Source organism: Pan troglodytes, chromosome 9, assembly GCF_028858775.2.
Source record: "Pan troglodytes isolate AG18354 chromosome 9, NHGRI_mPanTro3-v2.0_pri, whole genome shotgun sequence".
NCBI classification, from domain to species: Eukaryota; Metazoa; Chordata; class Mammalia; order Primates; family Hominidae; genus Pan; species Pan troglodytes.
In genome coordinates this window covers 102,921,177-102,942,721 of record NC_072407.2, presented here as the reverse complement: position 1 = coordinate 102,942,721, position 21,545 = coordinate 102,921,177, and the positions used below count along the sequence as shown (strand labels likewise).

The 21,545-nt window shown below is 37.9% G+C and overlaps 1 protein-coding gene across 5 annotated transcripts in view; it reads right to left on the bottom strand.

Moving 5' to 3' along the window:
* Window positions 1–21,545, bottom strand: part of ARHGAP42 (Rho GTPase activating protein 42) — a 312,104-nt gene that overhangs the window by 115,354 nt on the left and 175,205 nt on the right. For all 5 annotated transcript variants that reach the window (XR_010147096.1, NM_001358100.1, XM_016921851.4 and 2 more), the window contains 1 exon segment: window positions 18,929–19,000. Coding sequence is in view for 3 of the 5 variants with exons in the window: in NM_001358100.1 (NP_001345029.1) it covers window positions 18,929–19,000 (72 nt within the window). In the remaining 2 variants the exon portion in view is untranslated.

Below are 21,545 nucleotides of genomic sequence, written 5' to 3'. Positions count from 1 at the left end.
CTTACTTTAGGAAACCACTTTCCTTTCCCTCACCCACAAACAAATGAAATTAGATTTTTAAAGCAGGTCCCTGGGAGAAAACAATTGCTGAGGAATCTTTCTAAGCATTAGTAATTGGACCACAGTTGATTGGTAAGGGTACAGAGGACCTATTCCCTCCTACTACCGCATGGAGAATGGGTGACTCGGCAGAGAGGACCAGACAAATCGTATCAATATAACCCAAAAGGAAACAGTTGAAAGTGAGGCCTAGGAAAAGCTGGAAATAGAAATAGAAGGAATAGGCCGGGCATGGTGGCTCACACCTGTAATCCCAGCTACTCGGGAGGCTGAGGCAGGAGAATCACTTGAAACAGGGAGGCGGAGGTTGCGGTGAGCTGAGATTGTGCCATTGCACTCCAGCCTGGGCAACAAAAGTGAAACTCCATCTCAAAAAGAGAAAAAAAGAAATAGAAGGAATAGGAAATTGGCATTTATTACCATTTTTGTGCTAGGCATTCCCATATTCATATGTTAAATCTCACAACACTTGAGAAGGATAGGTAACACCTGTTTTTTTTTTAGGGGGGGGACAGAGTCTTGCTGTGTCACCCAGGCTGGAGTGCAGTGGTATGATCTCGGCTCACTGCAATCTCCGCCTCCGGAGTTCAAGTGATTCTCCTGCTTCAGCCTCTCGAGTAGCTGGGATTACAGGCATGTGCCACCACGTCTGGCTAATTTTTGTATTTTTACTAGAGACGGGGTTTCACTGCATTGGCCAGATTGGTCTCGAACTCCTAACCTCGTGATCTGCCTGCCTCGGCCTCCCAAAGTGCTGGGATTACAGGCATGAGCCACCGCGCCCACCCTGGTAACACCTCTTAACTGTCACAACAGTTAAGGAGCTGTCCTGAAGTCATCAAGTTCACACACAGCAGAGCCAGAATTCAAACCAAGTTCTCCTTGACTTAAACCCTGTGTTTTTTCCTCTGAAACAACTGAATCTCTGGAAAGCCAGACTCAAGATACAGACAAATCTGAGGTAGGAATTTTACAGAAGACATGAGAAACCATAGTCTTTCATTTACAAGCATGAAATGCTACTGGTCATTAAAGAAAATGCAATTAACAGAATCTATCCTGAAAGTGTAATATACAGAGTAAACTTACATGAGCAAAGAAGTATAGTAAAGCACACATGGCCACATAAATTTGCTTCCCGTAGGAGTCTTGTATTTCAAGGCATAAATTAAACTCCAAATTCCCCAGAGGCTAAATAAGGTAAGCAACATAAGAGACAAGAAAAGATATACTGGGAATATTTTAAGTGTCACTGCATCTGAGCTTTAGTTTTCAAAATGGAACTCTATTGTTTCTGATTTGATTTACTTCCTAGAACATCAAGAAAAACTGAACAAATACTATTTAATACTCCAACTCTAACAGATTTTTAAAAATACAAGAATTTGGCTTTAAGAGACAATATATCTCACAATGAGCTCACCAGTATTACCAGCTGGGACCAGTTAACCACATTTACCAAATAAGGCAAGTTTTTTCAATGCCTGAAATCTTTCTACAGTGAGCTCACTTCACTTCTCACTGGGTTTCTACAGTAATTGTAGAGGTCATCTCTCCAACTCAGAGTCTGTAAATCACCAGGCTCTTGATGCAAACGTGGGTTGCATGGTCTCTGGAGAGCATTAAATTTGGCTTCAGATTATTACTGGCTGTATATAGAAGAGAAAGACGTAAAATCAACTCTAAATACAGAACAGTAAGAAGCTGTATTAAGTGAAACCTATTAGTAAAGTCAGTGAGCTGTTTACTATGATGAATATAAATGGCAGAGCTTACCAGATTTCTCTCAATATATGTGTTCAGTTGCAAATATATTGCTTGCTCTAGGGCTGAGTCTACACAAACATACCCACAGATTTCAATAATGTTGGCTAACAAATGAGTTCACTTATCTGCACAATCCCAAGGAAACAAAATAATTTTTTCTTTTTAATTGGCTGATTTTGTATAATGTAAAAACAATGCATACAGACAAATCCGTGATGAGATTCACCACATTCTTACTTAAAATAACAAATGTTGTTGGGAGGATGGTTGTCCACCATATTTAGCAGTTCTGAAAACTAAATAAAAGCATGTGATTGTAAAGTGTTTTTACCTGACCTTCTCTTAAATATTTAAATACGTCCAACTACAGAAGCAAAAAGGATTCTTCATTTTTCTCTTCTATATTGCTTGTGTGCTAAGCTATAGCCCTAAACTAAGAATGTATATATTTTCTTCAAAGGTAAAATGTTTCCATGAAAATAAAAATACTTGAAATAAAAATTTGTGGTGTCTGTGTTAAGAATATTATTTTCAGCCACAAATTTGTTCAAGGTCAAATTCAAGTTCATCTTGCTGTAAATTCTGTGGTTTTCCAACATAGGAAGCCACATTATCAAACACATGTTATTAAGTTTGTGCTACCAGAGAAGGTATTTTGCAAAGGTAAGGACTGAAATTTGTTTCAGGTCTTAGTCCAGTGAGTGGTGAGCAAATTTTTTTTATAAGGAATCAAAGAGTTAAGCATTTTATATTTTGTGGGCCACATGCTCTCCTACACAACCACCCAACTGTGCTCTTGTAACAAGATAACAACCATAGAGAACAAATAAACAGGTAAGAGACACTATATTCCAATAAAACTTTATTTATGGACACTGAAATCTGGATTCTACAGTTTCCACTTGTCAAAAAATGTTACTCTTTATTTACCCTCTTTATGCTACTCTTTAATTACCCTCAGCTGGCCCTGTCCAGCCACCCCCGCCACTCTGGACGTGGCCATGTCCCTCTGCCACACCCCAGGCCCTGTGACGGGCCACTGAGAGGAGCCCACTGTGGGATGGGGTTGACCTCTGTTGCCTGCCTGGGTATCTGGGCCTGGCCACCAACCGTGTTCTTCATGTGTTGATTTTATTTGACCCCTGGAATGGTGGGTCTCATCCTTCCCGTCTCGGCCGAGAGTGGCTGAGGGCTGCCTCACTGCAAACCCTCCCCCCAGTGTCAGTGATGGTCATCCTTGTCTCAGAATGACCAGGGGCCAGCCAATGTCTGACCAAGGTCAAGGGGCAGGTGCAGGAGTGGCAGGGATGGCTCCGAAGCCAGAAATGCCTTAAATTGCAATGTCCTTTCCCATGCCCACCCCTAGCCCCAGCCCTAGCCCAGTCCTCCTAGGAACAGGACCTGATAAAGCGGACGGTGGGGAGGCTGGGCACCGGGTTACTAACTCCAGTACGTTCCTGTGTTGATCGCTGTGAAATAAAGTCTGAAAACTTTAAAAGCAAAAAATAAATAAAAAATAAAATAAATAAAAAATCAAAGTGTAACAAAAAATAAAAAATAAAAATGTAACAACCATTCATAGTTCATGAGCCACACACACACACACACACACACACACACACACACACACACGGGGAGAGAGAGAGAGAGACAGTGGATTAGATATAGTCATAAGTTTGCCAACCCCTGCCTTAAAACATAGAAATTAACATTTGCAAATCAGGATGGAAACAAAAGTCACCCTTAACTGCAGGGTAGAAAACTCATCCTGAGGTAAAAGAGAACAGAGTCATCTGAGTCCTGAGATACGTGCTTTGAGCTGGCAAGTAAGAACTGTTAAAGACAGCACAAAAGACACTGGATTCACTTTCTCCTGTGCCACACTTCTTTTGGGGACTGGATAATAATAGTGGAATTCACGGATGGGGCAATAAGCCTATCCTACCCAAAGGGAAGGAAAGGAATACATTTTAAAAAGGAAAGATACGGTAAACTGGAGAACATACCTGGCACAAAAATAAACACATTACAATTCCAGAAGCTGCAGAATCAAGGCAGAGAATGAAAAAGGCAAAAGGTGGTGCCCCAAGGAAAGGGGAGGACCAACAAAGAGGCTCATCTGTGAACTCCATGGAAAATATGGGGGCTCCAGAAGTCTGCCCTTCGCTTGATGGTATTCAGTGGGAGCTTACAGTCAAAGACCTTTGTGATCTGACACAGGCCTGAGGTGTCCACACCTGCTCTCCTGCTGGTATTGTGTTGTAGTTTCCAAGCCTTGAATGTCTGGCAGGTAACAGACATTGACAGTAAACAAAATTTATCACTGCTATGGTCTGGATGTAGTTTGTTACCACCAAAACTCATGCTGAGGTTTAATTACCAGTGTAGCAGTCCTGGGAATCAGGGCCTAGTGGGAGGTGTTTGGGTATCTCAAGAATAGATTAATGCTGTCTATTGGGACTAGGTGAGGTCTCACTCTCATGGGAATAGATTACTTCCCACAACAGCAGGTTGTTATAAGGTAAGACTCCTTCTCCTGTTTGGTCCCTTTTTTGCACAGACGTCCAGCTCTGAACATCCGTATGTATGACACAGCACAAAAGCCCTTGGGAGAAGCCAGTGCCATGCACCTGAACATCCAAACCTGCAGGACCATGAACCTCTAATCTTTGTAAATTACTCCAACTCAGGTATTCTGCAACAAAAGACAAAGACAACTACGAACATTCTAATGTAAATAATTATTAATTATTGGCTGGCGGGTGGTTTCTCAGCACCAGTCTTTCACATTGCTCATAAGCTGTCTTCTTGAAATGCAGAGTCAAGACTGGACTGCCCTCATGAATATAGTATGTGGTTGAGGGGCATGTGCCTTAGAGTTAAACTGCCTGCGTTCAATCCCTGCTCTGGTACTTACTATCTGTCTAATCTTAGGCAAATTACATTGCCCTTTCTGTGGCTCAGTTTACTCATTAGTAAAAAGAGGCTGAAAATAATAGGCCCTACCTACCTCATAGATTTGTTGTAAAGATTAAATAAGTAAATATATGTGAGTCACCTAGAAGACTGCCTGACATATATTATTAATACCAATTATATATATCCTGATCTTCATTATTATTAAACAAAAAACTGGATGTGACACAAAACTCTCCATTATTCTACCCCAGCTGGCTATTTCATGCCTCATTTCTCACTAATTCTGCCTTCATCCTCCATTTACATACACATGCTAAACACTGGTCTGGTATTTACTCATACCGTGGGTTATATAACACACTGGTAGGTTATACAATGAGTTTCATGGGTTAGAATCAGGATTTTTTTAAATGAACTAAATTAGAGTAAAATGCAATAGAAAATACCACAATACATCCCTTGTAGAAACAGAAGTATGTTAGCACATATACTTGCTAAATTGTGATGTAAAATGTATTTCTTAATGCGGTTCATTCTCCAAAAAGAAAGAAAAAAGGGCTAAATGTAGCAGCTGCAATCATACCAGTATATATCAAGCTTCTAAGCCACATCACAAATTCCAAATTTTTATACCACTATGTCACTTCCTTTCCCTGTCTTCTCTTTTGCCAGGGGTGCCATTTTCCCCTGTGCTGACTGGAGAATTTCCACCAGTCTTTATATTGCACCTGCTGGATGGTATAACTTTACAGGGATCTTTGCCAGCCTCCCCTGGTTAGCCAGAGTGAGTTGTTCCTCCCACTGTGCTTGAAAAATATGACGGGCATACTTCAGGTACATCAGTGATGCCTTTCAATTATAATTATTTATTTCTCTGGAGTTTTTTCTGCTACAATGTGTGGTCTGTGAGGGCAAGCATCATATATTATTTTTTGCATCCCCCAATGCTGAGGAATGTGCTTGTTACAAAGCTGATCAACACCATTCAATCGAATGTTTTTGTATCAGTGACAACATGAGACAGATGATGGCATGCTAATCAATTTTCTCCTGACTCAAGACTGGGAAAGGAGAATGAGATAGAAGGGCAGATCCTGTCCATATATTAAAATCATCAAATCTACATGCTAAAAAAAAATCTCATTAATCTCAGCACTTTGGGAGGCTGAGGCGGACAAATCACCTGACGTCAGGAATTCCAGACCAGCCTGGCCAACATGGTGAAACCCCGTCTCTACTAAAAACACAAAAATCAGCCACGCTTGGTGCAGACCTATAATACCAGCTACTTGGGAAGCTGAGGCAGGAGGATTGCTTGAACCTGGGAGGCAGAGGTTGCAGTGAACTGAGATAGCACCACTGCACTCCAGCCTAGGTGACAGAGCGAGATTCTATCTCAAAACAAACAACAACAACAAAAAAAAAACTCATTAATTTGGAAGAAAAAAAACTAAAACATAGTAAAAAGTCTCACCAAAAAGTCTACTAGGCAAGGAAAGGATCAAAAAGCTGTTCCTTAAGGGGCTGCTGAGATTTTATTTTCATCTGAATAAATAATATGACATGAACAGTAAGAAGATAAATAATTTTACTGATCAATATAAATACACTATTTTTAAAAATGCTATAGTATCCAGATACTCTTTGGGGGCTTCATATTCAATTTTGATTGCTAAATTTCAACAAGAACACTGAAAAATAGGAGCCGTCTACAGAGAACAAGAGTTAGGTAAATAGGAACAATGTTATATTAAGAATAAATGAACCAGGCTGGGCGCAGTGGCTCACGCCTGTTATCCCAGCACTTTGGGAGGCTGAGGTGGGCGGATCACCTGAGGTCGGGAGTTTGAGACCAGCCTGACCAACATGGAGAAACCCCATCTCTACTAAAAATACAAAATTAGCTGAGTGTGATGGCACATGCCTGTAATCCCAGCTACTCAGGCGGCTGAAGCAGGAGAGCTGCTTGAACCTGGTAGGCAGAGGTTGCGGTGAGCCAAGATCGTGCCATTGCACTCCAGCGTGGGCAACAAGAGTGAAACTCCATCTAAAAAAAAAGAACAAATGAACCTAACAGGGATGTTCAGCAAATGCTGACACTTCCTGGTAGATTCTAATCCTGGCAGCTTTGACAAACGTGTGCTCAATACATTTTGTTCGTAGAACAAACATGAAAATTGTATGTATTTCTGATGTAACAAAAGGTTTTAGTTAATTTTTATACTGGAAACAGGCTTTTTATCTTTTCTTTTTTTTTTAAGAAACAGTCTCCCTCCGTCACCCAGGCTGGAGTGCAGTGGCGCGATCTCGGCTCACTGCAACCTCCACCTCCTAGGTTCAAGCGATTCTCCTGCCTCAGTCTCCTGAGTAGCTGGGATTATAGGCATGCCCCACGATGCCTGGCTAATTTTTGTATTTTTAGTAGAGACGGGGGTTTCACCAGTTGGCCAGGCTGGTCTCGAACTCCTGACCTCAAGTGATCCACCTGCCTGTGCCTCCCAAAGGGTTAGGATTATAGGTACGAGCCACCATGCCTGGCTGGTTTTAGTTAATTTTTATACTGGAAACAGGCTGAGGTTTACAATTTAATTTTTAAATCTATAGACAGTTCTAAATGTTTGCCTCACTGATTCATAGTCTTTAGAGGGTTTCCAATTACTTCCATGTATATTATAAAGTTTTAATACTAATTTAATACATATACAATGTTGGTGACGGCAGTAGGAACAACCCAATAAAACACTTAAAATTCAAATGCTGGTACAATTTATTTACAACAGTACCAAAGAATAGATTATAAGGTGTACAAAAGTATTCTATTACAATTCTTTGGAAAATCCTTTTTTTTAAAACCTTCTTTCCTAGATCACTCTGATAATAAACTCTGATATCTGTGTTTTCTCAACAACCAATCAACAATTACAGAATAAAATTAAACACAGAATGGCTTAACTCACTGACAGTTGTCATTTTATCAAAGTTTTGTGGTTAACATCAAATGATGAGCACTACAAATCTACCGATTCCAAACGCTTGAAACATACTCCTGTTTGTATCTGTAACTTTGAACTCTAAAACATAAGTGTGAAATACAATGTTTCCAATTTTACTGAGTACTTGTTTGTGTTTTCCAAGGAAGTCAATATCTTGTTTCCTAAGTACTTTAGAATATTTCTCACCATTTAAGTTTGAAAAGCAGAAATAACATATAGCTTCTAAACCATTTCAAGGACTACTGGAAACCCAATGACCCTGAACAAAGAACCTATAAGTAAAAATAGTAATGCGTATAGCAATGTCAGGGCCAAACTAGGTATCATGAAATACATTTAGAATAAATTCTCTGTAGCAAATTCTTCTGCAGCAGGGCAGCCAGGGAAATGTGGTAGAGGAAAGAATGTATCTACAGATAAAAGCACGAACTCTTAAACCAAGAACACCACCTTGTTATGCAGAGAAGATACAAAGTTCACAGGGAAACTGTGTCCTATGGAGACGTTTCAAGCAGAGCTTAACTCCTCACTATTGGCCCTACTGAAAGCAAGAGACCTAGAAAACTTTCTTCAGTCAATTGAGATTTCTCCCTCTTCCAGATTTACTATAAGTAACTGGATCTATTACAGAGAAGACTTCATTGCTAGAAAACAGGCTGGACTCTCACTCAAGAGGGTTGATCACTGAAAAATGAAAATAATCTTATTGTATAGCAAGATTTCAGTCTCAAGATCTTTCACATAGATGTCAAGAATGACATAAATGAGGCTCCACTGTATTGCACAGTCAATAACTATTTATGTATGGCACTTGTAAATAGTATTAATTTAAAAAAAATGCATACTTGACCTAAAAATGTAGTAAAAAGATCTTTTGGAAAAATACAATTTTGAGGGAAGCTTCAAACATTTCTTAAGTATTGGTCTTTAGGCATCAAAATAAGGAATCATTAGGAGGGTAAAATAGTGAAATCTTATCTACAATGTAAGTACCATCAAATTATAAGAGATTATTTTCCTATCTAAGCACATAGGAACCACTTAAAGCTATGATTATCTATACATGGATGGAGGTATGCATACATTTAATATATAGTGATATACATGTATTGATTTGAATTAAAAAACTTTCCAATAGAATGGCTTCTTGATTATGTTCGTATCTACAATTCTAACTCTATGGGATTCTCCTGCCTCAGTCTCCTGAGTAGCTGCTCAGCATTTGCATTGACTGGCATGGAAACATGGAATGCAGAGATAACTACTGACTAACAGTTTCCAGGAAATGTCATTAGGTCTGTTTCTCCATTGGTGCTAATGGAGTCAGGGCTGATACCTCACAAGGACGTTGTAAAGATAGAGAAAACACACTATGAACTACAAAGAAAAAAAAAAAAAGAGGAAAGATTTACATTCCTTTAAAGGATGCAGGGATGGTATAGTGCCCAGATTATTGAATTAAGTATTAAAAGACTTGGATTCAAATTTCACCTACAGTATATATTCACCTCTTGGTGGCTGGCAATGCCCCTTCATCTTTCTATCTGAAAAATGATGATACCTTCTACTTTATAAGAGTGCTATATCTAATAGTGTTCCATAAGTTGTATAGTGTTATTAGTTATAAGTAATGTTCATCTAGATGCCTTCTTGCTAGGTACCCCTGTGAACCACACTTTATCAATATTCAAAAATCAACACAGATTTGTTGTTGTTGTCTCCGTGTTGATTTTTTAATATTGATAAAGTGTGACCATGAAACAAAATAAGGCAAACTAATCTACATGCATGATTACTTCATCATTTTTACAATGATACTTTAGTTACACTGACAGAAAGTATATAATAGCAATAATTATGAATAATTATAAAATAAAAACAATTAACATTTTAGTACTTACTATGTGGAAGAAACCATGCTAAACAAATTATGTGAAATGTCTAAGCTATTTCAATCCTATGAAGGTAGTTTTATTATTTTCTCCATTTTTCATATGGCGAAATTAAAGCTTAGATAAGGCAACTAGAATGCCCAAGTTTATACTTGCAGTAAGTGCCAGGGTTTGATTTCAAGTTAAGATAACAATATAGAACTTGCTGCTAATATTATAAGACACTATATCTCACTGTCCAAATGAGGTCATCAGTATTCCTTAAGAAGCATTTTTAAGAAGAAGAGGAATATCTTCTGTGCACCAAATGTGCTATTAAAGAACTATATGTTTTATCTCATTTCTGTTTAAAATCTGACTCTACTCCTTACTAGTTAGATTACCTTGGTCCATTTGCTTAACTTCTTTGCACTTCAGTTTCTTTACCTATAAAATGAGTTTAACGGTTATTTAATATGCTGGTTGTGAGGATTAAGTAAGTTTACAAGTAAAGTGCTTAGGGCAACATCTGGTTAACTAAAATAAAGGATCAAGTACTATTATTGTTAAAAAAGATGATCAAATAAAGTGAATAATTCTGCAACCTTATATACATCAGTGCCACTAACAGAAGTTATAACAAAGGGAACTACAAGTAAAGTCATGCCTCATTTATTACTCTGTTTTATTGTACATTAGATATTGCATTTTTTTACAAATTGAAGGTTTGAGGCACCCATGTGTCTGGAAAGGTTATTAGTGCCATTTTTTTAAACAATGCTCACTTTATGTCTCTGTGTCACAACTTTCTAACTCTCATAATATTTCAAAGTTTCTGATTATTATTATATTTGTCATGTTGATCTGCAATCAGTGATCTTTGACACCACTATTGTGATTGTTCTGGGGCTCCATGTTCTCACACCTATATAAAACAGTGAATTTAATTGATAAATACTGCATGTGTTCTGCCTGCTTTGCTAACTGGCCATTCTCTGTCTTTCTCTCTCTCTCTCTTCCAGCTTCCCTCTTCCCCGACACACAATTAGGCCAATTAGTAACCGTACAATGGCTTCCAAGTATTCAACTGAAAGGAAAAGTCATATGTCTACCATTTCAAATCAAAAGCTAGAAATCATTAAGCTTAGTGAGGAAGGTATGTTGAAAGCTGACAGAGGCTAAGAGCTAATCCTCTTGTGCCAGTCAGCCAAGCTGTGAATACAAAAGTTCTTGAGGGAAATCAAAAGTGCTACTCCAGTGAACACACAAATGGTAAGAAATCAAAACAGACTTTATTGCAAATATGAAGAAAGTTTTAGGGGTCTAGATAGAAGATCAACCACAATATTCCCTTAAGCCAAAGCCTTATCCAGAGCACGGTCCTAACTCGCTTCAATCCCATGAAGGCTGAGAGAAATAAGGAAATTGCAGAAGAAATGTTTGAAGCTAGCAGAGGTTGGTTCATGGGGAAGAAAAGCAGCCACATCCTAACATATACGTCTCAGGTGAAGCAGCAAATGCTGATGTAGAGGCTGCTGCAAGTTATCCAGAAGATATAGCTAAAATCATAGATGAAGGTGGCTACACCAAACAACAGATTGTCAATGTAAACAAAACAGCCTTCTCTTAGAAGAAGATGCCATCCAGGACTTTCATAGCTAGAGAAGAGAAGTCAATGTTTGGCTTCAAAGCGTCAAAGGACAGGCTGAGTCTCTTGTTAGGGGCTAATGCAGCTGGTGACTTTAAGTTGAAGCCAATGCTCATTTACCATTCCAGAAATCTTAGGCCCCTTAAGATGTATGTGGAATCTGCTCTGCCTGTGCTCTAGAAAGGTTACAACAAAGCCTGAATGATAGCACATCTTTTTACATTGTAGTTTACTGAATATTTTAAGTGCCCTCTTGAGATCTTTTGCTAAGGAAAAAAGATTCCTTTAAATATAGTACTACTCATTGCCACTTTAACTGATCACCCTGATGGATATGTACAAGTAGATTAATGTTCTCTCATGCCTGCTAACATAAAATCTGTTCTGCAGCCCAGGGATCAAGAAGTAATTTTGACTTTCAAGTCTTATGATTAAAAAAAGGCATTTCATAACTGATATGGTTTGGCTCTGTGTTCCCACCCAAATCTCACGTCAAACTGTAATTCCCACTGTTGGACGAGGGGCCTGCTGGCAGGTGACTGCATCATGGGGGCAGATTTCCCCCTTGCTAGTCTCATGAGAGTGAGCTCTCATGGGATCTGGTTGTTTGAAAGTGTGCAGCACTTCCCCTTTTGTTCTCTCTCTTCCTCCTGCTCTGCAATGTGAAGAAGGTGATAGCTTCCCCTTCCCCCATGATTGTAAGTTTCCTGAGGCCTCCACAACCATGTTTCCTGTACATGGCTGTGAGTCAATTAAACCTCTTTTCTTCATAAATTACCCAGTCTCAGGTAGTTACTTATAGCAGTGGGAGAATAGACTAATACAATAAGGCTATCATTGTCATAGACAGTGATTTCTCTGATAGATCTAGGCAAGGTAAATTGAAAACCTTCTGGAAAGGATTCGACATTCTAGAAGCCATTGACAACGTTTATGATTCATGGAAGAAGCTGATTCTAAGCCTTATGGATTACTTGGTGGGGTTTGAAGACTTCAGTGGAGGAACTTCCTGCAAATGTGGTGGAAACAGGAAGAGAGCTAGAATTAGAAGTGGAGCCTGAAGACAAGACTGAATTGCTGCAATCTCATGTCAAACTTAAAGGATGAGGAGTTGCTTCTTACGGATGAGCAAAGAAACTAGTTTCTTGAGATAGAATCTATTCCTTGTGAATACTGTTGAAATGACAACAAAGGATTTGGAATATTCCATATACTTACGTGATAAGGCAGAAGCAGTGTTTGAGGGAATTGACTACAATTTTAAAAGATGTTTTCTTATAGGTAAAATGCTATCAAAAAGCAATATCGCACACTCCAGAAAATACTTTCATGAAAGAAAGAGTCAACCTATGAGGCAAACTTCACTGTAGTCTTCTTTTTAGAAACTGCCACAGCCACCCCAGCCTTCAGCAACCACCACCCTTATCAGTCAGCTGCTATCAACATCGAGGCAAGATCCTTCACCAGAAAAATGAATGCAACTCACTAAAGGCTCAGATAATTGTTAGCATATTTTAGTAATAAAATATTTTTAATAAGGTATGTACATTGATTTGTTGACATAACACTATTATTGCACACTTAAGAGGCTACTGTATAGTATGAATATAACTTTTACATGCTCTAAGAAATAAAAAATATGTGTGACTCATTGGGATATTTGTTTTAGGCCAGTGGTCTGGAACTGAACCTACAAAATCTATCTCCAAGGAAGCTACCTATATACAGATCTTTTACCTCCTTGGTTAACTTTGCTCCTAATTTTATTATTGCTATTATAAAGGGGATTGTTTTCTCAATTTTCATTTTGGATAATTTATTATTAGTATTATACTGGAAAGCTGCTTGTTTTCATTGATTTTGTATCCTGCAGCTTTGCTCAAGTTGACTGAGGCATTTGTAATACTTCTTAAATTCTCTAAGCCATTTTTTTTTTTTGAGACAAGTTAGACTGCAGTCACTTTTCACATGACAAAAATCTAAGACTGAAACAGGAATTGTGACAATTATATATAGATTTTTTTGGATATTACATGCTTAATTAACTGCATGTATAAGGCATGTCTAAAAATAATAAACGAATGTTCAGAGACAGAAGCAAACTCTACTATGGACAGAACAAAGGGACCAGAATTATCAGTTTCCATTACAGTCTTCAACATGAAAATATAAAGAAATCAAGCTCTATTATAAAATGACTAGCAATATATTGTTGATTTCTATATACATACCACAGAAGAATGTTCATATGATTTTTATTAACGTCTCATTAAAAATAAAAACCAATGTCTCACAAAACATTTCTCATAGAAATAAAAATGTATCCTTTAACTTTTATGGGCAGTATTTCCCAAGTCTGTTATCTCTAATGAAACAAGTTACCATTAAGTGCCTACTGTGTACTGAGGACCCTGGACATCAAGGGGTATTTCAAAAATAAGGGAAATGTATTAACTATGCTTGGTTCAAGGGGTAAGTTTGGGCATATTTGAAACATTTTGATAACGAAGATATTTCACACTAAACCATTTATTTGTTAAAGGTAAAGAAAATGAAGTATTTCACAACAGAGTTGCTCTAGGGAGTAGAAGGGCTTCTGGTCTGAGGAACTGAGTTCTGATCTTCACTGGGCCATGTCTCTTCCCAGTTTGTTTCTGTATAATACACATCTGTATGTGGAAGATGAGCCTTTGGCCTCCTTAGCGCAAGTTCCATCACTAAACATATGCAATGCTCTGGTATGTATGTATGTTTATAAACATACATTTGTTTATCCACAGTGTATTATCTTTGATTAGAAACTCAGACATAGGCCGGGTGCGGTGGCTCACGACTGTAATCCCAGCACTTTGGGAGGCTGAGGCGGGCGGATCACTTGAGGTCAGGAGCTTGAGACCAGCCTGGCCAGTGTGAAATCTTTTCTCTACGAAAAATACAAAAATTAGCCGGGCATGGTGGCGGGCGCCTGTAGTCCCAGCTACTTGGGAGGCTGAAGCAGGAGAATCACGTGAAGCCAGGAGGTGGAGGTTGCAGTGAGCCGAGATTGCACTACTGCACTCCAGCCTGGGTGACAGAGTGAGACTCCGTCTCAAAAAAAAAAAAAAATCCTCAGACATAGAGCTCTATCTATACTTCAGAGTCAGCCGGTCTATGTAGCAACAGGCATATAAAGTGCAGAGAGGACTTAAAATTGATTCTCTCTGAGAAGAAGGAGGTTTCCAACACAGTCATGGAAATGGAAACAGAGCTGTCAATTTATTCAAAAAGCATCCAAAAAAACAATTATGATTCATTTCACTCTATACTATTTGGTTGATGCAAAAGTAATTGCAGTTTTTGCCATTACTTTTGCATAATGCTAATACGACTATTATAGATATATTCCTATAGTGGAAATTCATAGAGTTGACATCAAGTGTTCTGAATACCTGCTTTCCACTAGTATTCTAGAATTTAAACCAGCAGTGTGTCAGGAGAAACCAAACATTCAGTCTAAGCCTCTGACACATGTAATATGTCTGGCCTGTAACACAATTTCATTCTGAATATACCATCTTACTAAGAAACTTTAAATAAATACTTCCTTGACAACTGTTTATAGATAATTCTTCTAATCTCCAAGTATCTGAAACAGCAGAACCCATTTCCTTCTGTCCTTCAGTTCAACAACCCCATTACTAATCTTTTCTAATGCCTCTCACAGATGAACGATGCTTCTTTCCCACAACTGTAACTTACTAAGAGCCTCACTTTCACAGCAAAGTATCAGGTGTCTCAAAGTGCCATAGAATACACTACAAAGGAAATGTTTGTGGTCCATGGATCTTATCCACTGCAGTTAAGTAGTATCATCTGGTTGTTAGGCAAGGGCCACTTTGACTCAGCATTTTCCACTCTGCTTTGCCTGTGTGGACCAAGCTGAAGAGGTCGCTGACTGCAGTGGAAGATTCTACCCTTAATCAACGGCCCTCCCTTCCAGCTGGCTAATCAGCCCAAACATGCTTGTGGGAAATCTCCAAGGCAAAGGCTGAAAAGCAGCGGAGTGTCACTTGTAGAATTAACTTTATGCACCACATGAGAAAATACCTAAGTAAACAGGAAGTAAAGTAATAGAAAAAAAATAAGTACTTTCATGTATGTTTATTTCACAATGCCAAAAGAAAATTGATCTATACATATATTTCGGAAGAACATGCCTGTTTTTTTTTGTTGTGTGTGTGTGCGTGCGTGTGTTTTTTGTGTTTTTTTTTTTGAGACGGAGTTTCGCTCTTGTTGCCCAGGCTGTAGTGAAATGGTGTGATCTTGGCTCACTGCAACCTCTGCCTCCTAGGTTCAAGCAATTCTCCTGCCTCAGCCTCCCGAGTAGCTGGGATTACAGGCATGCACCACCCTGCCTGGCTAATTTTGTATTTTTTTTAGTAGAGGATGCGTTTTCTCCATGTTGGTCAGGAGGCTGGTCTCGAACTCCCGAACTCAGGTGATCCACCTGCCTCAGCCTCCCAAAGTGCTAGGATTACAGGCATGAGCCACCACACCCGGCTGAACATGCCTGTTTTTAATTCACTATTCACTTTACTAAGCAAGAACTACTTGGCAGCTTAGAAACAATTTAGTACTAAATGCATCAGGCAGATAAAATACCCAGAATCACCACCACCAAAAAACTAAATGCAATAATATTAATGCTCAAGACCGGCTTCATTTCATCACAAATTTAACCTTCCAGTGAGCAGGCAAAGGCATAGTATACTGTAGGGTGTTCTCAGTTGATCTGTCCTGCAATTGAGATGTTTACAAAACAAAATAAAATGTTATTAAGACTCCTGCCACTGCAACTGTAAGATAACTTGAACCTCCAAATAAGAAAAAGATTTCCCAAACAGATGAAACTTACTCTTTTGGGGGGCTAGAAAACTTGGAATATGTGTACTAGGGAAAGAATTTTTCACAAAGCTCTAATTCAATTTCTTAGAAAAACACCATTGATGAAGTGAAATATTGTTAAGTTAAGGCTCTGAAATAAAATGGCTTCATCTGGGGAACATGTTGACTCTTTCAGATCAGCTCTGTGATTTGGTGCAAGTCACCCCATCATTTTCCTCATTTGTAAGCAGGTATAACACTAGTACCCACACCTCACAGTTTGCTGTGACTATTTAATTAGGTCACAGATTTTCACTGAAAGTCCCCGCCAATAAAAATTAGCTATTATTAATTTTGAAAAGACTCTCCTTGTGCTAGGATACCATGTTCTTGTCATTTCTTCTTTCTTTTGTTCCTTCCTTCTCAGCCTCCTTTCCTAACTTTCTTTCCCCAAACATCAAGTGTTGAGAGAGTTCTTTGGTTATAAACATCCTAGGTCCTCTTCACGTCTCACTCTATTCTTTCTCAAAGGGATCTAATCTACTCCCATGATTTTAATAAGCACCTAGAAGATAGAATTCCCAAATGTTTGTTTCTAATTCAGATCCGAATACACACCTGCTAACTCAACATCACATGGATGTCTCAGAGGAGCCTAAATTTCACTCATCATGACTAAAAACTCAACTTACCATCATTGTCATCCAACATAAATGTGGCCTATATCAGTAGGTGGTTCAACAACCACCCAGTTATGCAACCTGAAATCCAGAGGGACATTCCCAAAACCTTCTCCTACTAACTTTCCAGTATGTAACCCACTTCTTACTGTTGTCATTTCACCTCTAAAATAGCTTTCATACATCTCCTTGTCCCCACAGTTACTTTCACCCTCCTTATCTAAAGCCACTAACTGCCAGCCCCAAAACTGGTTTGCCCAGGTAGTCTGGCCTCCTATCCATGCATGATATGCATCTAGAATGACATTTAAAATACAAATATGATATCACTCTCCCGCTTACGTTTCTATTGCTTATCACTGCCCTTAGGCTAGGGAGTAAAATACTGTGAGTCATTTATAAAGCTGCACACGTGGCCTCTACCTCCAGGGTCCACTGTGCTCCAAACATACTGGACTTTCTTCCACTAAAATGCCAGGCTCTTCCCTCCCCGACCAAGAAAACCTTCATTCATTCCCATATTCCATTCCCTTTTCTGGAATATTTGTAAGTTTTTTTCCCTTCCCACCATTGTGTCCCCTTTTTCTTCCTCATGACGTAGGTCTCTACCTAACACTTCTTGCAGAAGACATTTGTTGATTTCCTGGACAAGTTCAGATCCATTAATGATGCCCTTGCGAAGCACTCTGTACTTTTGCATCGCAATCCCCAATACACTTGTAATTACTTCTATGTCTGTTTTTCATGAAAGATAATAGGGACATACACACAGGAATCATCTCTGACTTGTTTACAGCTACATCCGTTCATCTTATCAAACACCATGCATGCCACGTGTGAGCCAACCATGAGACTGATAAATATTTGCTGAATTAATTAACATAAAAATGGTTCCGATTTTAGTCCTTCACTTGAAAATTGCTCACAATTGGTGGAGAAATGCACATAAAATTCTAATCAAGGCAAACTGTGTTAACTTCTTATGGGGAATATGTGTAAAGGCTATTCAATCCTAAGAAAAGGAAACCAAATAGGTTCTGGAAGGGGAACATCTGCATGAGAAAGGCCTATATAAGGAAGGCTTGTTTCTGGTGCTGGGATATGAAGTCTGGCAAGACTTCAAAAAGTGAAGGGTAAGAAGTATTCCAGAGAGAGGGAAAAGTTTGGGCAAAGACATGATTAGTGTCAGGTATATACAGAGACGGGTGAACAGAAAACTGTGCCTGCTGGTAGGTAGCAAAGTTCAAAATTCCAAGTTGTGGAAAGCTTTCATTATCAAAATTAAACTGTCAAGCAGAACCACAGAAGGTTTCATCATTGGAAGAATGACATAATTGGAGATGGTGAAAATTTGTTAATACGTTAGAAGGAGGGTGTGGAGATCAATTAGCAGGCTATTTCAAATATTTCAGACAGAGGTAAAGAGGAAAGGAGTAGAAATAATTCTGCATTAGAATGGACAGCACTGCTCGAATGGGGAAGGGATATGACATTGACTAAAAGGAAAACTCAAACGGTAAGAATGAGGGAAGGATGGGAGATGATTAGTTCTATTTTAGAAACCTTAAGTTTTATATGCTCCCATGATGTTGCACAAGTGGTTAAAATATGGCTCTAAGAATGAGGATGCAGGCAAATTTCAGATGATGAGAATCAGAAAAAATTTAATTGGTCCATAGTCAATTAAACATTAACAAAAAGGGTTTGTGACAAACATTTCTAAATTTTTTCAGAAACACATATTTTTATTTATAAAAAATACAAAGAATATTAAAAGTTCTCATATAATCACTGCTTGAATTTTCAATGTGCCCTGTGCCTAATTTTTATTTTATTTAGGAACAGAGCTCCTCATAATTTCACTGTGTCTTCAAAATCATTAATTTCCTATAATTTTTGGGAAAGGAAGAACTCATTTATAACATGCTTTTTATCTACTCAGTAGAATAATAACATCTTTTATGTCTAAAAGAAGTCCAGTCTTTGTAAGTCTCTATGCAAAAAGTTTTAAATGATGTACAAAATCTTTTAAAAGGTCATTCTAATTTCAAAAATGTTAACATCTGAAATTATGTCATCTTTAATTATCAGGAGAATAACTGAAGAATAATAAAATGTAACACTTACTTTTGCTGCACCTATCTGTTCTTTTCGAAATTTCTCAAGTGGTGCAATTAATACATCATTAGCGTTTTGGATCTGAAATAAAAAATGCACATATATTAAATCTTGCATAATTTCATGCCAACAACATTGAAAAACTGGCTACTTTATCCAATGTATCAAATAGACTGTTTTTGTTTTTGTTTGCATCTATAAAAACAACTTACATGTTATATACAGTTCTACTATATAATTAAACTGTTTTTGCATATTATTTCCCTTGATCCTAATAACAATGTGAAAAATACGAAAATAAGTACTTGTTGTGGTGAAATCTTAGTTTGAATACTTAAATTTCTTCTTCTAAGACTTAACTAAGAAATAGCACATTGGGTATTAAATTTACAAATACCTATAATTACACTGGTTTAAGGTAGCCAGTTCAAGCATCATTTTAAAATTAAACTATATAAAAGCTCTTCCATTTTGCCATTAGAATGGTAGAATTCTACAGCTGCAAAATTAGGCTTATTTTTCCCCCTATTTAGTTAGATTCCTCAAAATGAGGAATTGAGGTTTGCCTAAACATTCTCATAATGTTTCCAACCTTACTAAAATAGTATTTGATTCCATTTCAATGAAAACATATTTCAGCCCCAAATTCCACATTGAGATTTACTTAAACTTTAAAACAAATAAATCTTTTAATATTGATCTGTAAGACTACTACAATGGGAGTGCAAGATATGAAGACAAGCAACTGAATGAAGCAGACAGAAATTTCTAAGGATACCATTATTCTGGAAGGGAATGTTGATTTAAAAAACAGCCTTTAGAAAGCATTAAAATAAAGAGGAGGCCCAGTTAACAAAATTTGTAATTTGTTCTACCACTATGACAACTGAACATAATCTATTACATGAATAGCAAATGCCAGGATAAAGAGAGAAAAACTCTTATTTTTAAAATATATTATCCTACTTTAAAATAGGTTAAAAGGTATACAAGTGTTCCATGTACTATTTTTCTAACCTTTTTGTAAGTTTGAAATTATATCAAAATATGTGCATTTAAATAAAAGTGTCACTTTCCTTATTTTCATCAAACTGGTTTATCTCTAGTCAAGTTTAATTTCTTAAAGTCCATAATATAAAAATGCACACAGATAATATACAAAAATAAAAACTAGAGTGTTGACACCACCATCCATGATCCTGTTAATCCTCGATTTGCAGAAAAGTGAGAATGACAGATCTTGAAAAGAAGACCAAAATCCTATGCTGTGAAAGCATAGAAAGTGGATTAATACTCAAAAAATCTTGTCTCAGACAATGAGGGCCAACTGGAGATACCACTGGCATCCATCACCTAATCCCCATTTCTGAGCTCAGACAGACATATCTCCAGATAGACTGTGCAGGCGTCCTACTGCGCAGAGATTATTGGAAATAGTAGTAAAATAGCTCACTTTTAATTCTCTCTCTAAAACCTCTCTGCCCTCATTAAAACCCCAATTACATAAACACACACACACACACACACACACACACACACACACACACACACGCACCCCCATCCAGATTGTACAGATGCGACACATAGCTGACTTCACCTTTAAAGTTAAGTTTGCATAAGGGGAAAGACAGTATCATAAGTACTTTAGTGTAACTTGGAGTAATAGCAACAATAAAGCCTACTATTTATTGAATGTTTACTTTATGCTGGAAATTGCAATAAGTCCTTCACAAGCATGAGCAAATGTATTTAAAGCCAGCTAAATGGCTGGGAGAGAAATTCAAATCTGAAGTGATAAGGAACGAGGACGGGTTTCTGTAGTATTGACAGATGCATAGCAGGAACTCCAGAGACAGTTCTATGGAAGACACAAAGGGACTCAATGACAAATTGCGTAGAGGGAGAAAGAGAGAGGAATCAATGGAAAAACTAAGGTTTTGGCCTCAGCCACTAGAACTTTAGTAACGTATCAGAATTGGGGCAAATGAGGTAGGGAGTATGCATGGTAGAAAAAGAACAAAGGCAATGATTAATTTCACTTTGGTCCAGTTACATCTGATGTCATGGAAAGACTCAAAGAAATATTATGTCAGAAATCCCATCTCACATTGGCAGAACTAATAGATATGAATGGATGTTTTTTATTGGGAAGGAAAGGATTGTGAAAGGGAGTAGATGGGCTGATGTCATATCCTAAGACCTTGGCACTCACATTCACATCCAATGGTTTACATCTACCTCTTCTCTCGCTGTTACATACATAGGACCTCAGAATAAAGCAAAAGCCAGATGATATAACAAAACAGAATAATTAACAGCCACCCTGTGGCCTAAGTATAATTTCCTATCTCTATTTCTTCCACATTTCTTGGGTTATTTTTCCTTTGTTTTGGGATTTGCTTTAATTTTTTTTCTTCTTCTCCTGTTCTATTAATGTGAAACTGAAGGAAGAAATAAATAAGTGGCAAAGGTATTAAACAGAAAAAAAAGAAGGGTGTGAAAACATCCAACACTGTGATAAAGAAGAACAGAAATGATTTCTTGAGTGTTTCTAATGCATCAAATACTACATTAAGGTCTTCACAATATAGAGATCAAAGTCAATATTTTATGGGTAATGAAGTCA